The sequence below is a fragment of the Hydra vulgaris genome, chromosome 07, assembly GCF_038396675.1.
Source record: "Hydra vulgaris chromosome 07, alternate assembly HydraT2T_AEP".
NCBI classification, from domain to species: domain Eukaryota; kingdom Metazoa; phylum Cnidaria; class Hydrozoa; order Anthoathecata; family Hydridae; genus Hydra; species Hydra vulgaris.
In genome coordinates, this window is record NC_088926.1 from 17,060,001 (window position 1) to 17,086,308 (window position 26,308).

Genomic DNA, 26,308 nt, shown 5'->3' on the forward strand with positions numbered 1-26,308 from the left:
AAAACTGTTAAAAAAATATTGCTCTTAATTAAAAGATTTTTAAATGTTGTTACATTCATGTATCTTGGATACATTCATGTATCTTGTTGATACATGAATGTATCTGTGTATCTATTTTTTGATTTTATCCTTTGTTTAGAATTTCAATACACTTTGATTTAAATTTGCAGAAAAATTTTCAGCGGATTTAAGATTCGCAAGTCCAAATCCTTGATAGGCTTAAAAACATCGAGCAAAGTGGAGATTTTGATTTTATTTTAAATGATGACAATATGGAAAAAAAATCAAGCTCATTTGAGAGATTCAATATTATTGAAAATATTTTTAAAACAAGTTCAAATGCAAGAAAATCCAAGGTAACTTCTAATGTTCTTCGCTCTTTGACAGTAAAAATCTTTATTATTTACAGCAATTTTTATTATTGCTGAAGAGTGATGCCTGGATGTGTAAGAATTTTAATGAAAATAATAATAATAATTAAAAGTTGTAAAATAATAGTAATAGTTGTGATGATGTGACGCGCTTGCTTTTTAAATAACAAAATCCAACTTTGATACCCACCATGTCCCTTAAAGTACCGTGCTCAACTTATAGGCCTTAATTATCAGGGTTGGTCTTTAAGTTAATGGTTTAGTTAAAAGCTAAAAGTTTATATATATATATACATATTTATATATACATATATATATATATATATATATATATATATATATATATATATATATATATATATATATATATATATATATATATATATATATATATATATACACATATATATATATATATATATATATATATATATATATATATATATATATATATATATATATATATATATATATTAGAACTTATGAAAACTTGTAAAAGGTGATTAATTTGCTCACAATATGTGACTCTATATGGTATTTAAATTTGGTTCAATATTTAATCTTGCTCTTATTTTATTTTAATAATTTTTAAGGTTACTCAAATGAGAGGAGTGGGAGAAGTGACTCCAAAACAAGTATTATAATATAACAAGTATAACAAGTATTTTAAATTTATATTGTGGATATCTTTTAGTGTGTTGACTTTCCGGAAATCAAATTCAAAAGCAAAGCTTCTTTACTTTGCTTTTGAATTTAATTGGTTATTTTTGGTTTTCTGATTGACAGTCAATTTTGTGATAAATATTATTTCTTTAGATACTATTGTTGGTGGCAAAATTGGTTATGATGCAAGCAACATCGAGCAATTGGCGACATGAACGAGCCAAAAAATAATGTTTTTGCTAGATTGTATTTATATATTAATATCGTCAAAAATATTAATCTTTTTATTTTTTTGTAATGATTTGTTTCAATACTGTGATTTAATTATTTAAGCAATAACCTTATTATTATCCTGATGAGGGTTGCCACACGTGTTAAATCCCTAAACACGTGTATATTAAATTTAGGCTTTTTGGGAAAAAAAAGATTTCATTTCTTATATCAAGACTCCATTTTTTATAGTTGTTATATATTTAGTCGGTATGAGAATAAGCTGAATAAATTTAAATGTTGAATGAACGAAAAAATATTTGGACGTCCAATAGCGTTTATTGTGGACCTCCGAACGGACTATTTAGAAATTCAATAATTCAAAACAAATTATGCAGTATGTGCACAACTTTTACTTTTCTCTTTGTATTTCTATATATACTCTGTTATACTTTTGGTACTGGAATCTAAATAATAAAGCACTGATGTTCCCCGGACATTTTCTAGGTTGATATTCTTGAAGTTACATTTCTAGAGTTGGTTCAAATCCTAATTGAAACGTATTCACAAATTCATTAGTACTAAACATTTTGCAAGTACAAGAATAAATGCCAGTTGATGGAGAATATATTACCCAATCCCCCTGAACTATTTCTCTAATTGCCAATCTTCTAGTAAAGTATTCTTTCTGCATCCATCGTAATTGATCTCCATAATTTCTACCTTTTAGCTAGAAATCGAAATCTTTATTTTGAGAAGGAAAGTTTTTTGTAAAATATTGGATTGGTATTGTAATTAAAGCTATAGTCTTAAAAAAATTCAAAAAGTTTGTGGCCCTCTTAACTTGAGAGGGGTGGGGCGGTATTCTTTACATGGTCATAAAAACTGAACACTGAATGATTTAAACATAAAGTTTGAAATCTGTTGATTAATACATAACTAGTTTATATTTATGAAAAAATAAATAATTCAACTCATTGCCCTCACGTTTACGGTAGGGGGTTGGCTCCAATATCCAATCCCAATAATTGTTTTTGTGAAGAATCTTTTTGTCATACATATGAACGTTATTTCAAACATTTAAAAATCTTCCTACGCCACTATATATATATATATATATATACATATATATATATATATATATATACATATATATATATATATACATATATATATATATATATACATATATATATATATATACATATATATATATATATATATATATATATATATATATATATATATATATATATATATATATATATATATATATATATATATATATATATATATAGAGAGAGAGAGAGAGAGAGAGAGAGAGAGAGAGAGAGACAGAGAGAGACGAGAGACAGAGAGACAGAAGGAGAGAGAGATAGTTTAGTGGCAGTTATTTATACAAATATTATAAGTGATAGATTTACTGAAATTAAAAAAATTTCAAAAGTTTTTAATTATATGCAACCTCAAAAATTAATAAAGTTGTCGGAAGATGATCTAATTGAATCAGCTAAATTGTTACAACAAATTTACTAAGACAACTTAAAAAATATTTTAACATCCAATTAATGCAATCTCTTTTATTAAAAATGATATCACAGAAACAACAACAAAAAAAGATTTAGCCAACATACTGCTTCTAAAATAATTTGCTCAGCAAGCAATACTGTTATTGATGACATTACGTATGACAGTGGCTAGTGCAGAATGATTCTTCAGCAAATTAAACTTAATCAAAACGTATTTAAGAAACAACATGCTTCATGAACGTCTCAAACATTAGGCAATTTTGGCAAGAGAGGACGAAAAAGCGGAAACATTAGAATTAGATAAAGTGACTGTGGGATTTGTGAATAAAAAGGCAGGAAAACTTCATATTTAAGCATATCCTAAGAAAATTTTTATTTATTAAATAAATAAAAAATTTCTTAGGATATGCTTTAATATTTTTTCTATACTTGATAGCATTCTAAGAAATATTTATCTATCATTCTACGAAGATAGTATAGCTGCTATGAATTTAAAAGTTCTGCCATGAGTGAGGTAAAGTTTTTCATATTAAGTATGCTTCCCTCAAACATAATTTCAATGTTCTTTTTTCTTACTATTTGGAGCAAAGATTCTAGGATCTTTCTCTAATTAGATAAATATTATTTATTCACCTAATCGTGTTTTATTAACTATAGATATAAGAAGAAATATTGTATATTCTGTTTTTAAGAAATAGAAAAAAAATCGGTCGGTAGGGCCCCATCCTTTTTTTGAGGGGGCCCTTAAATTTGTAGTTGCACCTTTGCTTCCACACAAGAAAGATAATCCAAACATTTTTATGTTTATACTTATGTAAAATAAAGGTAATTTGGAAAAAATTGTGAAGATTGGAGCCTGGGAACAAAAATGCCATAAAAGTTCCCCCTCCTCCACCCAATTTTTTAAAGGAGGGGGGGGGGGGGTTGGTTCAAACTTTATGTGGTCATAATTTTTGTACGCTAGAAAATATACTATGAAATTTTAAAATTTATCGATGAATGTTAATTTAGTTAAACATAGTAAAAAAAAAAATTCTCAACTCTCACGATTGGAGCAAAGGGGGAGGAGGTAAAATATTTTCTTTTGTTGAGAAATAAGCTCATCAAGTTGAAGTATACCGATGGGAACAATTGCTCCCCTCCCCTTCCTATATTTTAGAAATATATATTTTTTATAAATTTATAAATTTAACAAAGTATGTTGCTTGAAAATGAAAGTAAATCAGGGAGGCTATTTAAAAGTGATACGAAATTTTAATAAATTTGTGTGGTACAACAAAAAATCGGAATATCAGTATAACGAAATTTCTTAGTTACATAGATTTAAACAGTGTAAGAATAATATTTTAAAAAAACTAACTAATTTAAACCTCAAACTTGCCACACACACGCGCGCATACACACGCACACTTCCCCACTTTATTAGAATCTAGTTCAACCAAATCAAAAAAATCGCCCCTTACTAGATGGTCTGGATCCGCCCCTGTTTTAAAGCAAAAACATTATCATTTGAGCAGTTAATTCACTTCAGAAAATAATTATCATTTAATTAATGTGTTTATTAACTTTTTGATATACTTACCAAATACAATAAAACACAGATTTCAAAACAGCAAGCTCAAATAATCTGGTTTCTTTTAGGTATTTCTACTAGCAGTTTCGCTCATATTGTAAACACAAAATTTTTAAAAATTGTATATACTTGAAAAACCGTTGTAATACTCGGCTCCTATTTTTTTCTGTAGCCAAAAATTTTACTTGCCATTCTACTCATAAACAAAAAAAAAACAAATAACAATATAAGCAAAGGTAACATTTATTTTGTTAATTTTAACAACACCGTTTTAACACAGTTTTATTTTAAGAATAAAAGCGAGCAGATTTCTGTGTCAAGACAAGATTGTTACGCAACTAATGCGCGTTACCATTTGATTAAAAAAAATTGTAGGGAAATATGCCACACATTCTACTTACCAGATATGACCAAATATCTTTATACATTACACATTACTTCAGATAACAGGTAAAAAACCCATTTTTTCTAAAACGTACCCGTTATCATACCCGGTTTCTCATAAAACTTAAAAAAAAACTATTTTGCAATTTAAATAAATCTATATATTAGGCAACATCTGCATTAGTAAATAACGTTTTATGCAATGGAATGAAAAAATATGATAAATAAATGAATGAATCACGGCAATCTTTGGTGAATAGATTTTTCCAACATTCATGATTCTGCAATTTTGTATAATATGTTTAATGTTGTAAATAATGCAAATCGATCTTATTTAAAAGTTATTACTTACGCGTTGTTCAACCAGAGTTTTGTTTTATTGCTATCATTAAAAAACATTTTTGACCAACCCTTTGGAAAAAAATCTACTTGAAAGATCATCGACGTTTGGGAACAATTTAAAATATTAGTGAAAATTCTATCAAAAACAAGTTTTTGAGCACTAACAGTATACATTTGCCTGTGTGGTCGTAATGGACTGACATTAATACCAGGTAAGATCCTAATGCAGTGGCATTATTTAACTGATTGTATTTTACAATTTAAAACATGCGCAATAAACGTTTTTTGTTACTGATTTCGTCTGGGTAAACTTTTAATAACGGTTTCTTTAGTCGTCATTATTAAATATTCAAATGTGCTTTTTCTCCACGCAAAACAATCAGTAATTACGGTATAAAAGTTCTGGTAAAATAAGACTGTGTGATTTACCATCGATATAATTAATAAATCAGATTGTCATGAAATGTGACTGTGGAAATTATGGCAACTATTGCTTTGTAAAAATGTGTGGAAGCCCATTGCAAACATAATTAGACCTGCTTTATGACAGAAGAATTTGAACTTCTGTCCCATCGTTGTAAAGTTGCTTCTCCTTATTTTTACCACAAATATAGCAAGTATTAGTGCTCAAACGAGTAGAAAGCATCTCTTGTTTATACTAATAGGGTTTATTCTCATGCAGTATGTCATTTTGTAAAGCCACACCTTTTAAAGTGATGTAGAATAAACCAATAAAAACTTAGCAAAACTATAAAATTTACATAATTGATTATTTTTAAAGGTTCCATATTACCTTAAATCTTTACTATGTACATAGATATTATAGACATATTCAGGTTTTAAACTTAAAAATATCACAGTTTTTTAACTGTAATGTCCTGAGAAATATTGCATGTATGTATGCGCGTGTGTGTATATATATATATATATATATATATATATATATATATATATATATATATATATATAATATATATATATATATATAATATATATATATATATATATATAAATATATATATATATATATATATATATATATATATATATATATATATACATATATATATATATAAAGTTGTGAAAATCTCGTTGTTTTATTTTCTACTATATATATATATATATATATATATATATATATATATATATATATATATATATATATATATATATATATATATATATATATATATATATATATATATATATATATATATATGTTGCGTATATTATATAATATTATATAATTTAGATTTTTTTTACTTGTTTATTTTAAAATTTAGGAAATCTTTCACATCCTTTTAACAATGTCATCACTTTAATTTTTAATAACTTGAAATATAAAATTTACAAATCAAATTTTATTGCAACTACCTAATTAAATTATTTATGCTTTAACAAATGGTTCCATATTGTCATAAAGAAAAATAAATTAGTAAAATTAACTCTTCCAAACGAAACAATTTTTCAAATTTGAAACATTAGTAGTTGAAATTTTAGTTTTCAAAATGGCAGTTCAGTAGCTGAATTGTTTGTAAATAAAACATACTTTGCAGTTTTTGTTATCCATGTGTTTTATTTTATTTCTTTTTAGATAAGGCTTATCCTGTTATAATATCGTGTATTTTTTCATTTTGATTACGATTAGATTATTATATACATATTTTTTATTTTTTATTCTATTTTTGCGTATGTTGTTATCAAAGTTTCTGTGAATTATTTAAACAAAAAAAGTTCTAGATCAGCGTACCGGTTTGTACCAATCTGGATCAGCGTACTGATTTGTCACAATTGCATCGATTATATTTTTTAGTTCAGTTACATAGTTATAAAAAGCCAAGGTGTCAATTTTTTAATGCATTATCTCCATTGGTGTGTAGTTTATGCATTTTTCACGCATTTATTAAAATTTGAGTCCATTATTCCTGATTTCAGATATTAATTCATAGGATTATGATAGAATAAAAAGAATGGTAAATGATTGTCTTTAACTCATAGAATGAAAAATCTCAGTTGTTGTGAGCCGATTTTTTCTGTTATGTTGTACCTGTTGGTAAAAATACTGATTTTAACAATGTTAGCGTTTTAGAACTTTTTTTAATTTTTTTTTTTTTTTGAAACTAGTAAAACCATTTAAACCTATTTGTTTGAGCTTCGTATTTTGACTAAAATCAATTTCATTTGGTACGTTGGTTTGTCTGTATTATTTTAAACAACGCTTTTTTGTGATTTACCATTACGCAAAAGCTTCTTTAACACTCCAGTAAATTGACATGTTATAAAAAAAATGCAGTTAAAAAGTAAAAAAAATTTAAAAGTAAAAAAGATATAAAAAACACTAAATCTATTTTATGTTAAATATTCAATTATAAATATATTTTATAAAGTATATTTATATTTGTATACTTATTTGTATGAAACAATAATATAACAATAATAATTATTATATTTATATTATTGTATCATAAAAATAAGTATATTTAACATACAAATAAGGTGTGGCGTTTTATTTTAAATGCGGTAGCATACTTCCCATTATAAAATTTATTTTAATTTGTTGTATGGGAAAACTGTACCATACTTCTTTTTGCCAATTTAAAGTAGAATGTGTTCACCTGATTATAAACATTTTTAAAATTTGTTAATCTTTGAATAATTGGAAGCAATAATATATTGATTTATTTTATAAGAATGCTGTTTATCTGTTCTTTTTTGTCTTTGTTGTTTAATATATTTTATAAATAAATTTATGCATATTATCTGGTAAAGATTGAAAATTTTTATATAAAAATGTAAAAAAAGGCGTTAATTTTTCTTTGAAATACACGCAAAATGGTGAAAAAAAGTATAAATGTTTAAATTGTAGATAAAAAATAAAAAGATTATATTAATAATTGTTATAAAAATTTCTAAACTGTTTATAAATTTTTATTTATGTTTAACTTATTTTCAGAATTTTTGAAATTTAAGTTATTATTATAAAAAAAAAAATATTTTTTTAATGCAAATATTAGATGTTTTTTAAATTTTTTTTAGATTTGTATTAAACTAAAAATGCCAATGTTTTTGGAAAATTGCCAATTTAACATAAGTAATGACACACATTTTTTAGTTCCGTCAAAATTCATTTATATTACCGGCATATATTCAATTGTGCTTTCAGTTATCGCTTTTATAGAAAACGGTTTGGTGATCCTTGCTTATTTTAAAGATCCAACAGGCAAGTTGCAGACTCCGTTAAATTATTTTCTTATAAATTTATGTTTCAGTGACTTAATGATAAGCTGCATTTCATTGCCAGTTTTTGCTTATGATAGAATGTTTCAAACAACATTACCTAATATATTGCACACAACAGTTGACGTGTCGTTTTTTTTAACTGTAACGGCATCAATGTTGAATATGCTGGTGCTTGTGATTGATAGATTTGCAGCTATACAATGGCCATTTTTATATAGAGTTAATATAAATATAATTCGATCACGATTTGTAACTATGGGAGTGTGGTTAGTTGCAATACTTATAAGCATTGGCAGTTTATTTTGTAATTTATCGAGGTATTATTTTGTAATGTCAAATCTACATACCTTTGTTATATTAATATCTCTGTGCGTATCATTTATTGCAGCGTTAAGAAAACTGCAAAAACAAGAGGGAACTTTTCTTTTACCTGAAAAATCAAAAAATGCTTACTCACCTTTGAGAAGTTCTATTATTTTCCAAAGAGATCATTTTCCTCATAGATTTGAAGAATATAATCGCCAAAGTCTTCAATTGCCGAACAGACAAGATAGTCGACGACCAAGGTCAGATTCAATAGCAGTGGCTTTTGTCGAACGGAACGACCGAGTTCGTCGTTCATATACTTTGCAGTTAATAGTTTTTACTACTTTGTTACTGCCATCTTGCGCTTTGAGCTATTTCCTAATGATGTCCAATTCATGTAGTTACGCACTTAAACAGACACTACACAATGTGCATATGCTTCTTACAATGACTACTTGTGCAGTAAATCCCTACTTACTTGCGTTAAGACTTGATTGCTTTCAAAAATCAATTCGAATAATTTTCATTAAACAAGACGTGGAAAGGTCTGATGCATCACCGGGCAGTAAAATAACCTCAGACGTTTTTTTAATTTCTTTTTCACAGTTTTCAAGAAGGTCAAGTGATAAAACAAACCAAGAGTAATTGGGTGCAATCTAACAATCCTAATTAGATTTAAACAATAAATCTAATTAAGAGTATCAAGCATAATTATATGCAATTTTTCAACCTTAAATTTTACCATCATTACTAGATAATCCTAGTTTTATGGCAAATTACTTTAATGACACCTGTTATTAATTATCTTATAAGTTAGCTTTAATTTATATAAATTATACTTAAATTTATATAAATTGTTTAAGCTATAAATATATTATTGCCAACTTATTGAACATAACATCCGCGTTATTGCTTGGAAGTTTTAAAAAAAAAATTGTTATCAATAAACAGCATACTTTAATTTCATGCTATTATGAAATTGCTATGTTTACGTAACAATATGGGAACTTTTTTGGTGATACAGGAACTGTTTTTTAATTATTCTATTTTAACTATTTTTAAAACTTATTTAAATTTGTCTAAGTTTGTATAAACCAAAAACACATTAAACAGTACTTACGTAATTTACGTAGTACGCATATAAACAGTGCTTACGTAACTTATGTAGCACGCAGAAAACAAACGTTTATAATATTTATAAAATATAAAAGTTTGAAATAGTTTTTGAATGCAATTGACAAAGTTAATATACTAAGCTAAAATCAAAAGTAATAAAAGGTTGAGCCAGCCTTTATGCATTTGTGTATATAATTATTAAATTATGTATAAATGTAAACATTTTATAAAAATACTGTAAATAAATGAGTTTTATTTTAGTTGAAGATTTTACTTAAACTGCCTGAAAAATAATTAATAATAGATTACCTATCGCGAGCAAAAATAAAAAAAATTGAATTTAAGAAATTTTAGTTGAACTTATTTATAAAAATTCTAATATAAAAAAGTTTCAATCTAGATTTTGCAAACTGTTCATACAAGTTTTTTTTCATATTATTTGTGCATTTTAGTATCATTACCTGCTTTAGTCTTATAATTTTCGTAGAAACATTTTTTAATTCATAGAAAATATATTGTGTTTTAATTTGGAGTGTACTTGCACAAACTAAAATGCTTCTTTTATGCGACATAAAAAAGAATGCGAAGCTTGCTCAGTTAATTCATTTTTTTTTAATTGGATGTTCTTTGGCTTTGTTATCGGGTAAGTTTATCTTTCTTTTTAATGTATACATAATATATATATATATATATATATATATATATATATATATATATATATATATATATATATATATATATATATATATATATATATATATATATATATATATATATTAATATACATATAGTACTATATATACATGTTTTTAATACACATATATTAATATATATTCATATAATACTTTAACCTTTACATATTTTTTAACTTTAAGCTAGAAACTTGTTATAAAAACTTTTTTATTTTTATTTTGCTATAGTGGATAAATTTTTTTTTTTTAATTTGTTTTTAAACTAGTTTTGTAATACTTTGTACGCCTAATTAATTTTTACGCTTTTTTATGTTGCTCACAGTTATTTGAAAAAGAAACCAACCTGTTATAACGTTATAACGTTTATGTCGTTATAACGTTTATAACGTTATAACGTTTATTGTGTTATAACGTTTACAACGTGTCGTTTAAAGGCCTTATGATTTTTCTAAATATTGAAATGGTTAATATACCAAAAAAAAATTAATTCGGTTAAATAAATTTTAAAATGACAGAAATTTTGTTTTTAAAATTATTTATTCGAATTGATATTTATTTGCAATAAATGTTTTGATAAAAAGGTGTGAGAATAAAAAAAAACTATTAAGAATAAGTTTTTTTATTTGCCTTAGACGAAAAACATTTTATTTTAAATATCCGAAATTACTTCCTATGCAAAAAATGTGGGTCGGCTTTCATTTTTTTTCTTTTTTAAGTTCTATATTGCGTTTGACATGTTGCGTCATTCCGTTGTGTAGAGAAGAATTTTTCAATTTTTATTATTAAAATTTATTTATATTAAAATAAGTAAAATTGTGTTTTTATATTTTGTTTAAAGTTATTTACGAGCATTGATTTTTATTAAGAACTTATTTTGCTTTAATAATATCTAAAGCAATGACCAATTGCGTTACAGTTTCACGATTTGTGCGTAACATATGCATCAAAACCATTTGTTTTTTTTTGGCGTCTTGGGTTGTATGTGGTCTTAAAAATTAAAAGTTTTTTGACTTACAGGCTTAATTTTTATTGTATAATCTTCTTTATCTAGTTTCATCCGGCTTATGATAGTCCACACGTAGGGCGTTTTTATTAGTTACAAAAGTATTGAGGCGTTATTACTTTTTATTAGTCACAATATTCAGCTTTCACCAAATTTAGTTTCTTAAAGATATATTCTTAAATTTATATTCTAATAACTTATACATTCTAATATACTTTATTCATATTCTAATACTCATACATGTAAAATACACTTTAAGTTAAAACTAAAGTATTTTTCAAATTTGAAATCTCTAAACTTAAACAGAGCTTTTAAAATTGAATATCCGAAGAGTTTAGCATAAAATTGTAAAAAACAAATTTTAGAATTAACGCTTAACATTCTTATGGTAGACACTTACACGATTTTACTATTACCATTATCTCTGGCTATAATTAATACCAAAGTACGCGGATAATAAAGACGTTTTCAGAACGATTTCTTTTTTATAAATTTGGAAACTGGTTTCCAAGTTATGACAATTTATGTTGGGCTCAATAACGTCTATTTTGCGTCAAGATTTGTTGAGTTTTCCTTACGGATTTATGGCACCAAATTTTGATATTAGATTTATTTTTCAAATACCATGAATGAGAAAGAGTTTCATTAAAGTAGTTACGCTATATTATCTTTATTGTTTTCTTTTTTTACTAAAGAATCAAAGCATTTAATTCTACAAATTATTATTCTCATATTAGGGATCCCTTGGTAAGGACCCCACTGCTCATTTGCCCCACTTGGAGCAATTGAGTCAAAAGCTATAAAAGCTTTGTTAAAACCGTAAAGATTAAGTTTAGTTCAAGGATTTTTTGAAACTGTCAGAGTGAACAAAATCATTTACATATATAGATATCAAGAAAGTATGTAAAAATTTAAAAATTAAAATATGCTGAAAATTTACAGCAAAATTTTCAGCATATTTTAGAAATTGTAATCGACCAAATCCGATTCCTAAAGCTGCACGATTAAATGCAAAATCAATTAATTTCTTTTCTTCTTCTTCATCTAAAATAGTTGGATGTCTAGGTTTGGCTCCCATTTCCGTTACTCTAGAAAGTCAAAATTATAACGAACATTTTAGAATGTCAAAAGCTTAACATGCTGCTCGCTGTGAAACTCCATTTTTAACTGCTTTAACTGCTGATATCATCGATTCATCATTCCATAAACAGTGTTTTCTGCGTTTGCTTCTTTGTTTTTCAATTTTAATTGAACTTTCTATTTTCTAGTTTTATTTTTTTTTTCTTTCTAAAGTAAAGTGCAAAAAAACACCATAAAAATTTAATTACAAAATGGCTATGACTTTCTAAAAATAAATGTCTATGTTTCTATATCATATACATGTACTCTTACATTAGAAACATATACATGTACTTTTATGCACATGGTACATACACACAAGGTTTAGATGGTTTACACATACTATAATATTATTTTTGGTAAAATGACATGAAAGAAAATTTGAAGCAAATTTTTAAAACTGGACGCCCTACAAAACTTTCTGCAATATTATTAACGTAAACATTTTTAGAGTATTTTTATAGTGACACTGTCACTGGAACGACAGCAAAGTTTTACAAAAACTTTCTACCCTATCCACATTGTTATCTTATATATGCAACTAATAAGCAAAATAACAAAGCAAAACAAATAAATAAGGTATTGGGACTGAGGTTGAAAAACTAGCTAATTACTTAAAATCAACAAAGGCTCTGTGATGCAGCACAGAGCCTTTGTGACAACACACTGAAGAAGACTCATAAATTCTAAAACTGACGTTTCTTCTCTTTTAACTGCTGCAATATTTTTTTGAAAGACAGACATTGTGGGCGGAACATCCAACACCTACCAACGGCTTTTTTAAGGCTTCCTTCAAATACGCGAACACATTTTTGCCTACTTTTCTATTAATGCCTCCAAAATTTACATTAACATTGTCTTCAGCAAAAACAACATTCTTAGACGACAACTCGTATGTTCTGAGTGTTTTCAAAATATATTGTGATATAGTTTTAGAGGCTTCATTTGGTGTGCTATCTAACGTGAAAAATTTTGTTTGGATATCAACTGCTTTCCAGTCTAAGTATTGATAACGATCGGAAATATTTTCTGTGAACCGTGATGTGCTATCAATGATTTCACCAGTTGATCAAAAGTGTGGGGGCCAATTAACTGGTTTATGATTGCCTTAGTTTTTGTTTAGGAATATGCGATATTTTTTGTAATTTTTAAATCTTAAAATATCGTGTGGATTAAACTAGCTGTGCAGGCCATCGAGTTGTAAGACTGATGATGGCAAAATGTATGAAATACTAAAGTTGCTTCAGCTGCGTGGCTTTTTGCAATATCTTTGAGTTTTTAGGTGGAAAAAAGGACTTCAACTTATTCGATGGCGCTGACACTTTGATTAGGTTTTATGTTTCTCACTGCCAACATCGCGCTTTAATTCAGTTGCTTCTTTGTTAGCGATGGACAAGTAACTATCGCAAATCGTACACTTTGCCTCATTTTTGTTGCACCCTTCAACAAAGCATGAATACTTTGCAGTAAAAGTTGCTATAAAAGCGTAAGCAAATACTGACATAGGCAATTAAAATAGAATAGATCTATACTTTTTTTTAAGTTTTTTAATTTCTTTGCCGTTCTATAGAACAACAAACAAACTTGAAAAATTAGGCAGTTTAAGAAATGTTTTGAATGGAATGAAACAGTTTTGAATGGAATAAAATTATGTTTTAACTTTTATTGCTTCGATTTTTGTTTGTAAAACTGTTTGACTAATGATTGAATGGACATTAAGACAAAATGAACGTTGCAATTCAATTAGAGAAGCGAAGTTTAAATAAAAAAAAAATTAAAAATTAAAAAATTAAAATATTTAAAAAGCCGGACATTTTAAATATTTTCAGCTTCGCCTGCCGGACAGAGGACAAAGGATAAAAAAAGGAGGACATGTCCTCTTTTTGCCGGACGTCTAGCAACCCTAGGTATGTCTAATCTCATTTATTGCCTTATGAATGTGAAAGATCCGAAAATTCAAATAACCAAAAAAATGCAGTAACTTAAAGAATCAAAAATTAGCATGTTCAAATCCACGGCGATCCACATGCTCTAATTTAGTTAGCCATATTATATCCTATTTTATTTTAAAAAATGCATCTATTTTTGATGTTTTCAAGATTTACAACTTTTAATTTATACTTTTACTCCTAAATTTATATACAAACTATTTTATATAATCTATAAAATTCTTTTGAGGACAAAAAAAAGCGAAGCAGGAAACCTCCTCCTTTGCCTACACATACTTTACACATACCTTTGTCACAACATACTTCAACTTCCTTAGAGGGACATCTAAAACTTTAAACAAGAGTATTAGTTTTTTTAATATGTCCAACCACGGTTTTTTTTCAAATGTTTTTAATATGTCCAACCACGGTTTTTTTTTTCCCTGAGCTACTTTTGTTTAAAATACTTTTTTCCTAATTAATGAAGTGTTTGCTTTTCTGAGACTTTTTTTAAATATCATATTTAGGTAAATGAAAATACTATTTGGATTAAATATATAATTTTAAATCCTAACATCCTTTATAAATTAAAATTTATTTAGTTGAAATTTTTCTGACGTCTGATAGATGGAGTATAATAAATTTGATGCAGTTTGAAGACTACTTGAAAAGTTCAATTAGTGTTATAAGCACTCTTGTGGAGGCAGTAATTTTTTATAACTTAACGATAACATATGTTTAATGAAAACGCTGGTGTCCTTAAAGCAATACAACCAAAACAAATTGTTGAATTATGAAATAATGTTTAAATCAATCATTGCCGAAAGGTTTTCATACACATTTGTGACAACCACATTTTGTTGAAAGCCAGACAAAAAGAGTAATACTTGGTGCAGAAACAGTTTGCAAATTATCTAACAAATTTAAACTCAAATAAACTTAAAACTTTAAGGGAATAAAATAAACTTTAAGGAAGATATAATTCCTTTTGATTTATACGCACCAATGTCATTAGTTGACTGGTTGTTTGATGGCATAAAGATGAAATGCAAAGAAACATTGCAATCAAACCTGAAGTTGAAACTGAATGAAGTGCAGTAAAATTTTCTTAAACGAGTTTTATTGGGAGGCGGAAGAGAACTTGATTTTTACACCATATGTAGTTGGTTTAGCTTCAAAAAAGAAAAAATTTTTCTTTTAGTGACAAATATGAACCACCTTTTTGTAGCGGTAGTTGATAACAATAAATGGAAACCAATAATATACAAGTTGTACAATTTCACAAAAGGTGGATCCATTATCGAGGTTAAGTGTGTTTTTTTTCTACCAAAGTCAAGTTTCGCAGATGGAGTATTGTAACGTTTGAATAAATAATTGATAAAGCGCGATTGCAATTTCTAACAATACTCCGACGACACAAATTTTTACCTCTCTTCAGACAACTCTATAAAAGCTCTAGACAACGCCCTAAATGTATATAAACTAGCCACAGGAGCAAAACTAAATACGACCAAATGCCAAGGCTTGTGGCTCGGAATGAACAGATCTCTGATAAAAGAAAATTTCCTCAAATTTTTCTGGCATAACAACACTCTCCAGAGTCTAGGTAAAACCTTCTCAAATACAAGTAACTACATAAACCGTCAATGGGATGAGAGTATCAACATCATTAGCAAAAAAATTGATAGCTGGAAGCGTTTCAAGTTATCCATAAAAGGTAAAACTATAATAATAAATCAAACCCTTTTAAGCAGCTTATGGCATTTAGCCTTCACAATACCCATTCCTTCTGACAAAAAAATCAAAATAATTAAACGTAAAATAGAAAGTTTTCTATGGAATAAGAGCACCGTAAAAACCCCTAACCAAACATCAAAACTTCCGATAGACCAGGGAAGTTTAAATATTGTTGACGTCAAGAAACAACTCGAATCTTTACAGCTAAGCTGGATCTCAAAGTTATATAACGAAAAAAAAAATGGCGCCTGAAAAGACTCAGCTTCCTACATACTCAATCAATACCGAAACGCTAATTAAGGAAACATTGTCCTTCTCACATCACACTCATACAAATCTTTAAAAACTCTACCTCCGTATTACCAACAGACAATAAAAAATTGGAATAAATTCTACTTAAAACACAACAACCATAAGAATCTCACCATCGAAGAAGTACTAATGCAACCAATATTTTTTAACCCATACTTATACAGCAAAAACCAAACTATGAAATCAACTCCAGAATTCATAAATGATAACATAATTAAGCTAGGAGACATATCAAAAGTATTTGTCCAGGGCTTTCTGGAAAGCCAAGTTATTGGTATAAAACAACGCCTCTTAACAACCCTAATAAAGTCACTAACACCCCAATGGAAAAACATCATAAACACCCAAAGTCAAAGCTTCGACTACAACAAAACGTCGTTGTGCATAAGCACCAAAAACAACCGTCGACTACGATTCCTTGACTTAACTCCTAAAGAATTTACAACACTTCCCTAAATAACAACGATAAAAGTACACCCAATAAATTTTACAGATGGAAGGACATTTTCAACAGTATAAACAATACCACAACAAAAGAAAGGGCCGATTTGTTTATATCTATACACAAAAACGAAAGCAACAACAAAGCCGATTAAATAAAGTATAAACTAATACATTTTGCACTACCTACCAATACACTTTTTAAAAAAAGAGGCCATATAACTGACGATCTCTGCCCACAATGTATGAAAAAATCAGAAAGCATACAACACATAATGTTTAAATGTGAAAAAGTTCAACCCTTAGTAAAATACACTTTAGCCCTCATTCACAAAATATACCCATACCTAATACCTCTTAAAAACACTTTCAAATGACTACTTTTCTTTTCATCAACTTTTGTAAATAAATTTTATATCGGAAAACTAATAACTAACGAACTATTATACATAATATATTGCAATAGAATAAGGTCGTTCCACGACAAGAAAATTTATCCTAGAAATACGCTCATGCTGGAATTCCAAGGCAAAATTAAAAGAATTTTGTCAGAAGAATTCCAAATTTCTATAATTAATAATAAAAAGATCTTTTTTCTACAAGAATGCAAAAATATATGGAGCGGAGAAAATAATATCAATCTAGAAATTAACAACAAAGTTCTTACAAATTAAAATGCCCAGATATATTTTTTATGAAAATTTCTTTTTTGAATTTTTCTTTTTCGTTTTTTCGTTTTAATTTCTTCGATTTTTAATTTTTTCGTTTGTTCGTTTTTGTTTTCGATTTTTTATATAGTGGGTTTTTTTATTTTCTTAAACGTGAGCTCCCTGGGAGTCTGTCTTTATGTATTTTAATACTGGAAGAGTAGACCACCTTGTATTTTTATTTATTTACTACTGTAACATTATTAATACCTCTGCAGGGCAAAGGCCCGAGGAGAATCAACTACAATACGATAAAGCGCGATTGTGAATGCATCAATAATGGTTGTGTTTAATACAAATGTATGTCCATTGAAGATTACTTTGTACTTGGAATGGATTTATCATCTGGTAAAACCATTCAACAACCCAACACAGCATGGTTGCTAACCATTATAATGGTTAACAAAATTTGGTCGCATTAGATTGCTCTTATTTTATTTATCAAATATGCTGAAAGTTTTAAAGTTTTAAAAAAAAATCTTTTGGTAACTATTGTTATATTGTTACTTCTCATTACTTATGTTGAGATTCAAACCATGCGTATGAATTTTTTTCATGGTTTGTTATGGTGCTCCAAAAATAACATAATGGTTTGAATATCGTTTAGACTACTGCGCCACAGCTCTTCAAAATTAAAAAAAAAAAAAAATTCTAAAAACCATATGCTTTATATTTATATTTTGTATTTATACTTTATACATTATATTTTGAAAATCTTTTCAAACATTTTCAAACTCTCGTTTTTTATAAAATAATGGTCTTACCTTTGCCTTCGATCTTCCTTTCTTTCTTTTTTAAATTCCTTTTCATTTTCATTAACTCCATTAATTTCTTATTAAAATTCCATTTAAAATCGTGATATTTATCTTCTCAGCTTTGTTTTTTTTCTCTTAAAAGTTTCGAATTGGGTAAATGTATGTTTTTAAATTTATGATTGTAATATATTTTTTATTATAATACTTAACGTGATTAATAACTTATTTGTCAATAAGTTTTTTGGTAATGTTTAAGCTTTCATTGCTTTTCAAAAAGTTTTTTTTATTTTTATTTTATAATAACAGTTTTTTTCTTGCTTATGAAATAAACAAAACTTTTTTATACTTTTAGTTTATTTTCTGCGTAAGAGTTTTTAGATCAATAATTTTTTTTACCAATATATTTTATTCAAACAGTTTCTAAACAGTTTGAATAAAATATAAAGCCTGTATACCTTGAGAAAAATTCTATTATCTAAATTTTTATTTTTATCTTTTTTAATTTCGCTTACATTAAAATGTCACATTACATTTATATGCCGTATATATGATGAAAAAAATGCCAATCTCAGCATAATTAAAATAAGAAAAATAATCACATATATAAATATAAACATATATACACTTACAAATGTATAAATGCGCACATATAAACTGCTAACAATTAAACATAAGACTAAATGTCTTTGCAATAGTTAAAATAGTTTCAGTACGGAGCAAAATCCCACTTGAAAATAACATTCTAAAACTTGAGATTTTACAGACCTAAAGTTAGGATTCCATAATATATCGTATTTATGTTATATCAAATTATATAACGTAAAATATTGATAAGCATATTACATTTTAAATAAATTTTGTAAGAATGCTTGTAAAACCACAGTAAAATCTTTAGGTGTTTTTCTTTAAATAATCTAATCGTTTATCTTGCAGATCAGATATTTACTAAAATAACTTGATTGTTTAAACCAATAAGCAACTGAAGGCAGTTTTTTGAAAAGCACCTTAACTACTTTTTTTACTATTTAAAACTGCTTCATTTTATTTAAATTCTCATTTTCTATAATTAAAAAAAAAAATTTATTTAATGATTTTTAGCTTTAAGGGATTTTTTACATTTTTTTTTTTAGAAAGCCGTCAATATGAAAATGCAAAAGTTGTCGGTTGAAAATTAAGGTTTCCATTAGGGATCGTCCATAAATTACATAACACAAACTTTCTCACTAAACAAAACAAAAAACTTCAAAAGTTTTCCCTCGCAGAGACTTCAAATCAAAATAGCCCATTAAGTTAAATGAAAATCGCCGCGAAAATCGTCGTACTTCTGTTTTTAAAATATATTTTGCGTTGCGTAATTTACGGACGATCCCTAATTGAGTTTATACAGTTAAAAATTAGGCCCATCTATAAACACACCAAAACACAAAACACATTTTTTGGCAGTAATTGTTTTATAATATCTCAAAATTTTTATACTAACCAACTTTTCCTCTTTTTTTAATTTTATAATAAAGGTTTTTTCTTGCTTATGAAACAATAAAGGCGTTTATACATTTTAACAACAAACGAAGGAATTTTATAATTTTAAATAAAAAGCAAAGGAATTTTATATTTTTAAACAAAAACAACGGAATTTTTCATTTAATTTCTCTAAAAGAATAAAAGCTCAATCTTTAATTTTTAACTTTATTCTAGCATAGTCATAAGAATAAATATATTTCTTATAATAATGGTTCAAAGCAACAAAAAATAACCTTGCGATATTTTTTAGTTGTTGCTTTTCACAGTGCCGCCGAGATGGTAGGGGCGCGTAAGGGACAGTTTGTCTCGGGCGGCAAATATCCAAGGGGCGCCGAATGAAAAGAAGGTACCTAAAATAATTTTAAAAAAAAAAGGTCCTTCATCTATAATATAGAAAAATTTTGGTAAATAAGGGCGCCAATCAGGGTTGCGTCCCAGGCGGCGTGATGGTTCTCGGCGGCACTGGCTTTTCACAACTTTTAAAATTATTTTTTACGTGTTTAAAATAAAAAGTGTTTTATTTTCAGTAAAATTAGGTTTAATTATGCCAACAAGTTCATTAAGCATGATCTCAGCCTAAAGCTCTTTGAAATTTACCTTTTTCTACAATTATAAAACTTGTTTTTTAAGGTTTACAGGGGGGGGGGGGGAACTAATAAGCCGTAGCGCAGTGGTAGCGCACTTGCCTCAGAAACAAAGGATCCTTGGTTCAAACCCCTTTGGGCAAGTTTTGCGACATCGGTTAGGAAGGAGGCGTGAACTTCCAATTAAATACTCATCTGCGGTGCTCTGTGATATCTTCTTGGGGACACCCAAATAAAATTAAAAAATTAAAAATAAAAACAAAAAGTAAAAATAAGTTTTGTGCTGAAAAATTTTTAATGTCCTAAGACTCAAATCACGGCAACCCATTACTATAACCCAGTGAGCACATGACCTAAATAAGACGTCTTTTGATCGTTCAAAAGACGTCCAAAATGTTCAAAGACGTTCAAAAGACGTCCAAAACGTTAAAAAGACATTTAAAAGACGTCTTTTTGACGTCATGTGCCCACTAGGAAAGTAGTACTTTTGTTTTGTGTGATGAATAAAGTATTGTTTGAGTATTAGCATAGCAATTTTATTGAAGTAACAGTTAATTAAGAATTTCATCAAGTGCAATGATAGAATAAATAAACTAAAGGCAGGTAATATTTGATTTTTATTATTGACCTATACCTTTTAATTTAAAAGTACACACACATTATCTTATTTGAACTAATTGTTAAAACAATTTTTTTTTTTTGATATTTAAGATATGGATTTTTTAGACATGTGAAAACTCCAAAATTAGGTATGTAATTCTTATGTCAAAAAAGTGTTTAAAAAAAAATTGCGGCGATTAAAATTTTTAACCCGGTAGAAACCTTATGTAGTCATAACTTTCAAATACTTAAAGGTTATTAAATGAAATTAAAATTTGTTGACGAATTTAAGTCGATCATAAGAGAGTAAAAATAAACTTTTATTATCCCATCCACTCATATTTTGGGTAGGTTCTACAAATATTTTCTGCATTTGTGTTCTCAGGCTCCGATTATTGATTTTTTGCTCCGCTATTTTTGTAAAAAATCTCTAAGGAACACTATAAGTTTGGAGTTTGAACTGCCTGAAAATACCATATCTGCAATTTGAAAATAATCAAATAGTGGAATTAATTTTAGATTTGCTAAAATCTGATATAAGTTCTAAAAGTTCTAAAACCACCTGACGCTTCACGGCAGCTTTTCAAAGTTGTTATTTTTAGAAACAAATTTTTTTTTTAGCTAGTAAGTGATTTTAACTTTTATCTTATTTCTCAAACCACTGCCGTAAACTCCCAGCCGTTATAAATCAATCGAGAAAATATTTTTTAGGCTTTTGAAAAACAATGCAAAATATATCTTATAAAATTACGTTTCTAGCGAATTATTTTCTTCGATGAGACATCGACGAAAAAAATTCGCTTCGCGCAAGACATCGGTTCGCAGATCAGGCAAATCCGATATAGGTTTTGATGACGCGCGGACCCTACCAAGTGCAATTTTTCTCAATTTAAAAATGTCTCTGTAACTTTTTTCCTTTCTCAGCATTTAGGAATATGTTACAGCAACATATGTGTTGTTGATACATACTCCTAAAAAAATGTCATACATTAGCAATGTGCACATATTAATAACATGGTAATTCACAAGCCTACTTAAATAACACGGCCTGATTTGTTGCATTTTGCGTAAAAAATTAAGAGGCCAGTTTTTGTACGGTTTATATATAAAATATTGAGCTCTTGTTATGATTAAGAGTCGTGTTTGCACTATAAATATATTATTCCTGTTCTATTAAACTGGTTAAATAACAGTTAGATTTTCTATGAGTAATTATTTTATGTGTTGCTGGATTTTTCGCTAACTGATTGCCTGCTTCAGTTTATTCCAATAACACAGAATACTGAAATAGGCTTTCAGATAGCTATATCAACACCTACCAACATGCTACTAAAAATAACCTTACATGTTGCTAAAACTAACCACAACTCTCCATTGGAAATAATGTAAAAGGTTTGTAATTTTGTATTTATTATAATTGCAATTATTAGGTAAAAAACATGGATTTTTCTTTAGAATATTTACACTGCAAAACAATGTTTTGCAATGTACTCTATTATATTGCATGTTTGAAACATGTAGCAAATAAAATGCAACAAATCAGACCATTTATTTACAGTAGGCCAAATAATATCAGGCATACCAACTGTTTTGGAAACAATAGCTTTTTATAAAATTCTTAATTTTTTATTGTCTAATAAATAATCATATTTCTTTACCTAAATGATTTCACAGTGGTGAAAATTACAAATTGAAAAACTATAATACAATAGAAAAATCATTAAATCTTTATAAAGAAGTTTTTTTTGTTTTTAAGATTGTAGGGCTTCAAAAATTTATTATTATGTTTTGAAATCCTCACCTAAAGTTTGCATAACAGGTTTATGTTCGAAAAAACAAAAATTTCTTTTAGGAAAATAGAGTTATTTTCCTAAAAGAAATGATGCAACGCAATTTTTATCATTGTTTTATAAGTTATTTATACTTAATTCAAAGTAGAAACTCAATTTATCCAATCAAACTAAGCAATGCTGCTTTGAAAGGTGATAACAAACCCACACTTTTTTAAGAAATTGCAAATTGTACTGAAATTTAATCAAAATGAAACTTGATAAATTCTTTACATTAACCTTTAATTAAATTTGATAAATTCTTTACTTTAACCTAACAAACTTCTCATGCTCTAATTACAGCACTACAAGTAGTTGTATCTCTTATGAATGATTTGCTTGAAGAAGGCTTTACAGTTGTTCTTACTTTTAATTTACAAAGTGATTTTTTGGAGCTAGGTTTTAGTAAGTATAGTTAAATGACCAATGGCAAACTTTTTGTGAGTCTTTTAGAAATATGCATTAGTAAAAAGACTTTGGCAGAATTTCCCAGAAAATATTTATCAAAAATTTGATAATCCTTAGAAAATATTATGCAAGATATTGCTTAGTTGTCTACATAAATACTAGGGTCAGATTTCTGAAGATAGCATAAATATATATACTAAAGCAATAATATTGGTAAAAAACTAACAAAAAGATTTTGATGTTAAACTTATGATCAATAAGCATTATTTTATAGAGAAGAACCTATATATCCAATTCAACCTCTGTCTAATTTTATTTTTTATCTTTTTAGTATTTTATATGTTATTTCTCTTATTCTAATAAAACAGCATATTTGAACAAATCTAAAAGATTTGTTATAGCAGTGTCAAAATTACCAGTGAAAAACACAAAAAGTCGAAATCAAATATAGATCTAGTATTGTTAATAATATTTTTTATAGTAATTTGCAAAAAGAAATTACAAATAAATTCACTAAGGAAAGATCAAGTGAAAGAATTCCAAAAAAGACAAAGACAAAAGAAATATTCCTAGTAAAAAGATATTTCTTCTTTTAATTTCAATTATAATAAATACAAAATAACAAACGTTTGATTTCATTTTCAATGGAGAGTTTTAAGCAATCTTAGCAACATGTAAGTTTATTTTCAGTAGCATGTTGATATATAGCTATCTGAAAACCTATTTCAGTATTCTATGTTATTGGAATAAACTGAAACAGGCAATCAGTTAACAAAAAAAAATCCAGCACAAAATAATGTAAGTACTCAAAGAAAATCTAACTACTATTAAAACCATTTTTATAAAATAAGAATTTATAGTGCAAACACGACTCTTAACCATAGCAAAAATTAAGTTTTTATGCAGGAGCCATAAAAAAAATTGGCCTTTTAATTTTTTACGGAAAATGCAACAAATCAGGCCATGTAATTTAAGTAGGCCATGATGCCTTAAGGCTAGTGAATCAAGCCTAAGGCCTTTGACTTATGATTGATTTTCACAATCTTAATACATTCATTTTGATATATACTGTATATATAAAGATCTCTCAAAGAAACTCAAGCAGTAGAAAAAGAACCAGAAAACAAAGAACTGGTACTAATAAGAAAAAAGGTTGTGTAAATGGTAAAGTAAATGTTGTTCAAGTGTTATTTGAGGATAAATGAAAAAAATTAATTATAAAGTCATGATTATCATGTATAATTACCCACCTGTGTTTAACAATTCATAAAGTATAAATAAAATAAATTTTATAAATAAATATTATTAGTACACTCAAAAAATATGTACAACAACTACACCATAACAAGTACTTTCTGTACACAGTATCACATCTCCTCTATCTAAAAACTAATGACAAAAAACAAACATTTCTGTAATAATTTATCACTTCTTTGAAATGCATAAAAATAAAATTTCTTTTGTAATTAAATGTATTTAACTAATTAAACTATTAAGGAATCCTCAAGGCTGATACTGCAAAGTTAAGTATTAAATATCTGGGACTATTGTTGTAAAAAACTAGCAAAGGTCTCATACAGAAATATTCATGCAGTTTCTTTTTTTGGTCATAATATGGTTGAAAATCATTCAAATCATTCAATTAGATTTGAAGTATGGTAATAATAAATTTCTGTTTCCAAAAATTTGGGTATAAGAAAGACATTTTTTTAATTTTCCCGAAAGTTTTCATATTAACTATTATAGATATTTTGTTAACTTTTTTCATTATATTAGATTTTTAAGAGTTCTTCTTGACATTTTTCATCAGTGTCAAGATGTCAATAAGTGTCAGAAGATGAGTTTTTACCTGAGTTTTTACCTGAGTTTTTTTCCAACAAGGTGTCTGTGCACCAAACAATAAACACATAAAGCATTCTGTATTTCTTCCTTCAAAGAAGCAACAATATTTTTCAAAGGAATAATAGAGTAAAAGCGGGTCAAACCGATCGCTGAACAATAATATTATTTTTTTTTAAAAATTTTAAACTATTTTTTTTAAATAAGAAAAAAAATACCAACAAGCACATTATTAATTTTTTTTTTTTTATTGTATTTGAAAATATGAAAACTAGAAGATAAAAAAATGATCGCTTTTAGCAGAAAGTCTGTTAAAACCGATCAATATAAAATACATTTAATAAATTTAACATTTTATATATGTAAATATATATATATTTTATATATTTCATTATATAGCATACAGAAATATGCTATATATTTTTTATATAGCATACAAAAATAATAAAAGATTTAAGGTTTCCATTTTTTACAACAAAAAAAATCTGAACCCATTACGAAATTTTTTGGCAAACATATTTTGTTGCAGAGCCAAGTATTGCAATTTGGATTCTTGCATGACATCATGTCCGAATGTAATTCTTTTTTACACTTTCTGCATTTAATAACTTTTCTTCTTTTGGCTGAAGGTGTTGTTATTGGTTCTATATTTTGAGTTACTTCTTTTTCTGCAGGGTTTGGCAATGATATTATGAGTTTGCAGATGGTTTTTTGCTTTTTAGCTTATTTTTCAGCTTATTTGAGTTGCTTAACTTCTTCTCTTTTTTTGAGATGATTTGCAACACCATGTTCTGTAATACATTGGCCACCAATTTTTGGAATATTAGGTTGCCTCAATTTTTTTACATGAGACTGATTTTTTTCTTGAAAAAAACTCTTTAGCTCATTTTCCATTACAATTTTCATTCTCACATGTAGTGCTCTGTACTTGTCGAACCTCGAAGCTGCTATTGCTGGTTAAGAAGATAATACTAAAGACTATTGTTCGCAATGGCATTGAAGATGTCGGTTGATTAAACGTTTCGGAGAAAGCTAATGCCTGTTGATTGATTTTGTTTTTAAGTGGAAATAACCCAGTATATTCAAAACCAGCAATAGC

At 27.1% G+C, this 26,308-nt stretch overlaps 2 protein-coding genes across 2 annotated transcripts in view; both read left to right on the forward strand.

The window, feature by feature from the left end:
- The first annotated feature begins 8,104 nt into the window (after positions 1 to 8,104).
- Positions 8,105 to 9,860, forward strand: LOC105843997 (alpha-1B adrenergic receptor). Its single transcript, XM_065801216.1, has one exon. The coding sequence runs from the start codon at positions 8,127 to 8,129 to the stop codon at positions 9,261 to 9,263; it is 1,137 nt and encodes a 378-aa protein (XP_065657288.1). The 5' UTR covers positions 8,105 to 8,126; the 3' UTR covers positions 9,264 to 9,860.
- Positions 9,861 to 10,224: 364 nt separating this feature from the next.
- Positions 10,225 to 26,308, forward strand: part of LOC101238289 (adhesion G protein-coupled receptor E3) — a 70,093-nt gene continuing 54,009 nt past the window's right edge. Inside the window, exon 1 of the mRNA XM_065801218.1 lies at positions 10,225 to 10,377. Coding sequence (XP_065657290.1) covers positions 10,287 to 10,377 — 91 coding nt within the window. The 5' untranslated portion in view covers positions 10,225 to 10,286. The remainder of the gene's footprint in view (positions 10,378 to 26,308) is intronic.